This window comes from Sceloporus occidentalis, unplaced genomic scaffold (genome assembly GCF_023333645.1).
Source record: "Sceloporus occidentalis isolate IW3139 unplaced genomic scaffold, rSceOcc1.0.p SCAF_49, whole genome shotgun sequence".
NCBI lineage: Eukaryota > Metazoa > Chordata > Lepidosauria > Squamata > Phrynosomatidae > Sceloporus > Sceloporus occidentalis.
Genome location: NW_028317029.1, coordinates 5,321,611 through 5,328,403, shown reverse-complemented (window position 1 = coordinate 5,328,403; position 6,793 = coordinate 5,321,611). Strand labels below are relative to the sequence as shown.

Sequence of the window (6,793 nt, the reverse complement as noted above, 5' to 3'; positions counted from 1 at the left end):
AGTAAACATACACCCAGAGCACGCCAAACTGTATCCAGTAATTCTAATAGTAAAAGAGAAAAATGAAGTCGTGGGTTTTACTAAAGGCTTCCAGACTAAGTGGTTTCTCTTGTAAATGCTGTTGGGGATATGCTTCAAGAGGTCTCTCTAGAGATGGGTTAAAGGAGAAACACAGCTGTCTTATTCACAATCCCAAGCAGTTATAGTACCATCACATTTAAGTGCTCTACATGTTGCTGTACAAATGTAACTCTATGAGCCTTCTCCAACTGCATATAGGTTCAGAACATTTCACACATACCGTATTGGCCCGAATATAGGCCGCACTTTTCCCCCCCACTTTAAGTCTTTAAAGTGGGGGTGCGGCCTATATTCGGGGTCTAGCGCCCAACGCCCGGGACATGCAGTTCCGGGCGCCAGGCAGGCAGCAGTGTTAGGATACAGATCCCCCGCAGCGGTGCAGGGGACCCGTACCCTACTCTCCGATACACTGAGACAGCCTCCCCTGCCGGCAATTTCCACGGGGGGAGTCCCGGCAAGGGAGATTATTAAAGCACATCATGCAGACGTGCCGGCAGCGGAGGTTGTTTACGCCCATCGCCGCAGCCGGTGAACGTCCGCACGATGCGTTTTACCTCTGCCCCCAAGACTTACCAGAGCAGACTCCCGGGTGTCTTGCGGGGCCGGCGTATACAACTTCTGGTGAGTGCCGGCACGGGAGTTGTATACGCGTATTGCGTAGATGTCCCCCTCCGGCCCCGCAAGACACCCGGGAGTCTGCTCTGGTAAGTCGGGGGGGGGCAGAGTGGCAGCATATCTCGGGGGGGGCAGAGTGGCAGCATATCTCGAGGGGGGGAGGACAGAGTGGCAGCATATCTCGAGAGGGGGAGGACAGAGTGGCAGCATATCTCGGGGGTGGGGGGGACAGAGTGGCAGCATATCTCGAGGGGGGGAGGACAGAGTGGCAGCATATATGGGGGGGCAGAGTGGCAGCATATCTCGGGGTGGGGGGGACAGAGTGGCAGCATATCTATTACAAAACTTTTTCTTTAAAAAAGCACCAAACTTTTAGGGTGCGACCTATATCCGAGCCCATATGGTATATACTGTATATATACTGTTTTGTGCGTTCATAGGATGAAGAGGATGGTCCCTGGCGAATTAACCGAAACCGAATGTCTTCAATCTCCTTTCTTAATTTGGGGGAAATTCAGTGTCCTTCTGTACTGTGGGGCTGGATGTGTATATCTGCTGCTGCCATTTCACCTTCCTTTCTCTAAGGGATCAATTAACCAAAATGGTCCAATGTTTTTGGGAAATTCAGTCCCATAGCATTCAGTGTTAAAAAAATATTCTAATGAGATGCTTTTGGAGGATAAATCGGAAGTTAGTTTTCTATTTTACATACATTACAGTTCAAAGGTTATTCAACATGAAATAGAGCTTAGTTGGCATGAGGTTGTATATTCGTGCAATATTTAAATTTTTGGTAAACTAATTCAATTAATGGAATTTATCCAAGCTGAGATAACATCCAGATTATGAACAAACAAGAGAATGAAGATGAGTGAGCTACAGAAGATGGTGCTAGGTTTTTCATGTGGACCCAGCTGATGTTTAAATAAAAAAAAAGATACAGTATTTTGTTTAACCATTTCCGTTAATAAACATTGAGGTTTAAGCAAATACATATATAATGTTATTGTTTTAGTTAGTTAAAAAACTTAGTTCTCCAAATATGGGTAATTAACCTATTAAACTAAAATCAGTTCTGATATAGCCGTTTTACATTATTGTAAATATGAAATCTTCATCTGGATGCAAATATTAAAGATCAGAGCTACCAGACAGAATAAGTCTTTACATTTAAAAATCATGATTTAAATTGAATCCTACTTACTAGTCATTTAAATAATGATTTCAATCAAATCCACCCTGGTGTTGACCTCTTCCTTAACCTTGGGATGGTGCTGCTGTTGCTGAAAGGTGAGTCCAGAAGGTGTCGGAGACCTCCTCCTTTGGGAACACCCATCAAATGTCGCCATTAATTGAACATTCAGAAAATTTAATTTGTTGCCCGAAAACGAACACCGCAAAAATAATACAAATATTTTGTCCGAATAGATTTTGCGCGCTATACACAAGTCACAAGCTCACAATACTGAGTGAGTTGCGGCCCTATCCTGATTGTGTGAAAATTCTGCGGACCGAGCCTTTTGGTAATGTACCATAAAGCTATTTCATGCAGCACATGGATATTCCAGTATAGTTATAGTTACTGAGTATAGTTGCCTCAATAACCAGGAAGTAGAAGCTTTACTGAACTTGTACGAGATGGCAATAATCTCTTTAACCCCTTGATGACAATTGCCGGTCCAGGCACGTCACGGAAAAACATGTCGTTAACGACAAATGACGTGCCAGGACCGTCATTTGTTAAAACGGGTAAAAAAAATCGATCCGTGATCGATTTTTTTACCCAAACAGCGTTGCTGTAATGCCTCGACCTCGAGGCATTCAGCAACGCCATGATCGGAATCAGGGGCCATGTCTGGCCCCTCCCCGGGGCGTCAACATCCGCCATACAATGTATGGCGGCGGACGCCCGTTTTAAAAGCGTTAAAAGCGTTTAGGAGGCGATCAACGATCACCTCCTAAACTTAAATGGTGTCGCTGGAATGCCTCGATCAGGAGGCATCCAGCGACACCAAACACTTACCTCTTGATGGACTGTGACAGCCGCAGCTGCCGGTGATCTTCGCCATCAGCAAGATGGCGGCGGCCCGGGAAAAAAAATAATAAAGATGAAAAGGTTCGCTAGACGGTCTCCTGACCCTCTAGAGAACTCCGGCTCCACTTGCAGGTTGATTACAGGTACTGCATTCAACCATGCAAGTCAATGGAGCCCAGCTTTCTAATCACAGTGTGATTAGAAAAAATAAATTAAAAATAAAATAAAATTAATAATAATTAGAAAAAAAATAGTAAAAAAACAGTAAAAAACAGTAAAATGTAAAAATAATTTCCCTCTGATGTCACTATCAGGGGAACCTTCAAGTTGAAAAAAAGTGTTAAAAATGCTTTAAAAAAGGCAAAAAAAAATTAAAATATATATATAAAAAATATATTTTTGTGAGCAAGTCCTAAAATTAGCACATTAGCTTAAAACAATTCTCGCATGGAAAGAGTTAAAATACTGGCATATTAAATGCCCATGGGGTGTCTACTTTAAAAAAATGTATGATTTGATGGGGTAAATTGAATTGGCCGGATTCAACAATGTCCCAATTAACACGGGGGGGAAGGATGGCCACACATCTAATTTCCACTTAGAAAAATGCACACGTACCAAATGTGGCCTTTTAGTTCCCCCCAAAAATGACAAACCCATGCATGTGGGGTATCACTGTACTCAGGAGATGTTGCTGAACACATATTGGGGTGTAGTGTGACTGCGGCATATACCAGGAGCTGTAAATTCATACATAAAGTAGGTGTGTGTGGGAAAAATACACACACAAAAATACTACTGCAAACTTTGAAAAAATGCTGGTGGTAAAATGTGTGCATGCAAAGAGTTAAAATACCAGCATTTAAAATACCCTGGGGTGTCTAGTTTTCAAAAATATATAGTTTTGTTGGGCACACTGAAATGGCCCGGCTCAAAGATGTACCAAATAGGGCATGGGCAGTGGATCCCCAAATGCCAAAGTTCAACATTGAAAAATGTGCATGCCCCAAATGTGGCCCTTTTGCCCCCAAACAGCCAGGCAATATCATTCATGTGGGGTATCACCGCGCTCAGGAGATGTTGCTGAACACATATTGGGGTGTTTTGTGATAGTGACATATACGAGAACTTTTTAATTCATACCTGAAGTAAAATGTGTGTGACAAAACAAATGCAAAAAAATGACTACCACAAAGTTTGACAAAGACTGGTGGTAGATATGGTGCATGGAAAGAGTTAAAATACTAGCATTTGAAATACCCTGGGGTGTCTAGTTTTCAAAAATATATGGCTTTATTGGGCATACTGAAATGGCCCAGCTCAAAGATGTACCAAATAGGGCATGGGCAGTGGATCCCCAAATGCCAAAGTTCAACATTGAAAATGCGCATGCCCCAAATGTGGCCCTTTTGCCCCCAAACAGCCAGGCAAAATCATTCATGCGAGGTATCGCTGTACTCAGGATATGTTGCTAAACACATATTGGGGTGTTTTATGATAGTGACATATACCAGAACCTGTTTATTCATACCTAAAGTAAAATGTGTGTGAAAAAACAAATGCAAAAAAAATGACTACCATAAAGTTTGACAAAGGCTGATGGTAGAATTAGTGCTTGGAAAGGGTTAAAATACTAGCATTTGGAATACCCTGGGCTGTCTAGTTTTCAAAAATATATGACTTGATGGGGTAAATTGCATTGGCCGGCTTCAAAGATACCTGAAATGGCACATGGGGGGAAGAATTACCAGATTTGGAAAAAATGGCTTTGAAATAGCAAAACGCTACCTGTACTTTTTGCCCCATAATGTGTAGAAAAAAGCAAAACATAAAAACATTGGGTATTTCTAAACTCAGGACAAATAGTAGAATCTATTTAGCAGGTTTTTTTATTACCTTTTATAGATGAGTAAAAGATTTTTCAACTAAAAGTTAGAAACAGTCATTTTTTTTCTAAATTTTTCACCATATTTTATACTTTTTTTAATAGTAAATAATATGAAACAATCAAAACAATGTCATCTAAAGAAAGCCCTTCTTGTCCTGAAAAAACCAATATCTAATGTGTGTGGGTTCAGTAAACGGGAAAGAAGAAAATTACAACTAAACACGAGCAGCGCAAAAATGTTAAAACGGCCATTGTCACGAAGGGTACAAAAAGTAAAATCAGCCTTTGTCACGAAGGGGTTAAAGATGCTAGAGAGTTAAGGATTCTTATGGAATAAGCATAACACTGACCTGTATGGAAGGCAAAAAATAATATTTTTTCTTAGTTTTCAGATACAAAGAAGATACCTACCTTAGAAACAAATACAGAACAAACATATTTTTAGATAGAGATTCAGACATACAACACAAGCTTTTGCACCATGATAGTTATACTGAAGTACAAAATTAATGATGTTTGAAATGTTCTCATGTTTATTTTAATGTATTATAATAAGCTTTAGTTTTTAATAATTATTGCAAACTTAATAACATTATTTTTTTTAAAACAAATGAACCTGAATTGTTTTCAAGTGAAAAGTCGCAATGTCTTCTTTTATATTGTAGAGAGAATGATTAGACAGCCTTGGGACTTTAAGGCCAAGGGCTTCCATATGACATACATGTAGCCTCCAGCTGGATATGCGCCATCACAGATGTAGAGCGTGGATCCAACCTACTACCAAAGCGGCGATAATATTGTACGCAGCCCAACCAGCCACAGGCCAGGTGGGCATCTAGCTTGCCAGGTGGCCTGTCCAGGCCTAACTATACCTATTTAACATAACCCGGTCAGCACTCGTCCTATGGATAAATGAATTGTAAATGGATATTTATAACCATAACTAAAATAAACTAAAAGCACATATATGTTATTTATTTATAAAAGTTACATATATGTTATTAATTTATGTTCTTGGAAATAGTTTTGAAACCTACACAGATAATATATTGCCTTTCACCCTGGTTACTATCAGTGAAAGAGAGGCTGCTGCCGGCACAGTCTGCAGCGAAAGTGAAAGTGAACGCAGCCAGGGACAGCGACAGCTCCCTCCGCAGCCCAGCAATACCACGTGACTGGGCGTCACGCACTCAGCCCATAACTCCAAGTCTCGCGACAGAGCAGTCAGCTGCTGACAGCTAACACTTCCGGGAAAATGGCGGCGTGGAGAACGGTTTATGCAGTTCTCGCTCGTAGAATCGTTTTGTACGGCGGTAGCGGGAGCCGAAGGTTGCCGAATGTCGTGCGGCTTGCAGGGACAGCGCTGGCCGGTGCTGGGGCTCTGTATACCGGAGTTATGCTGTTAAAGGGGATTGAGCATCGGGACACTGCCCTGTTGAGGGTGTGCGCACAGGTGAGTGGTGGTTGTTTGTTCACAGTTTGAATCTATGGCCCAGTCAGTCACATAGGGCTGTGCTGCAGGGTATTGCTGGTATAATGGCATTAACGTCCATGCATAGGAGCGGGTGCTCTTTAGCTCTGTGTTTCTGCATTCCAACCAGCTGAGGGAAATTCTTTTGATCTGCTTTGGGGGGGGGGGGGGTCTCCCCATCACATGCATTCTGTGCTGCTGACTGCTATACATGTTAAATGTTTGCTTAACATGGAAGGGCTGTGCATGCTGTGTTACTTGAAGCGTGTTTCTTTGAGGAGAAAGACTTATCTTGATATACCCCCAGCTCCTTATAGAATGTAAGCTCCTTTGGCCAGTGCCCTCCTCACCTTTCGTTTAAGTCCAAGTTGTTATTTGATGCACTACTTGTTATGTCCTGTTTTCCCATTGATCCGTGCTGTGCTATATTATGGCGCTATATGAGTCACTAAATAATAGCGTTTTGTTTACTGAGGGTAATTTTGATATTGGGTTAATAGAATTCCTTGATATCCTTCATTTTGTTAAATCTATAAGGTTGTGGTAGTTCCAAACTGATTTCATGGTTTTAAGTAAAATCCAAATTCCAATTTTAGATTGCATCTTAATTGATAGAATTTTTTCTTAATTCTATAACATTTAGTAAGAGATAAACCTGAGCTGTGTGAAGTTACATCACGTTGTAGTACTTTTCATGTGCAGC

General features: G+C 41.4%; 1 protein-coding gene across 1 annotated transcript in view; it reads left to right on the top strand.

The window, feature by feature from the left end:
* The first annotated feature begins 5,874 nt into the window (after positions 1–5,874).
* Positions 5,875–6,793, top strand: part of LOC149288952 (calcium uptake protein 2, mitochondrial-like) — a 127,697-nt gene continuing 126,778 nt past the window's right edge. The window contains exon 1 of the mRNA XM_089491205.1: positions 5,875–6,072. Coding sequence (XP_089347331.1) covers positions 5,875–6,072 — 198 coding nt within the window. The remainder of the gene's footprint in view (positions 6,073–6,793) is intronic.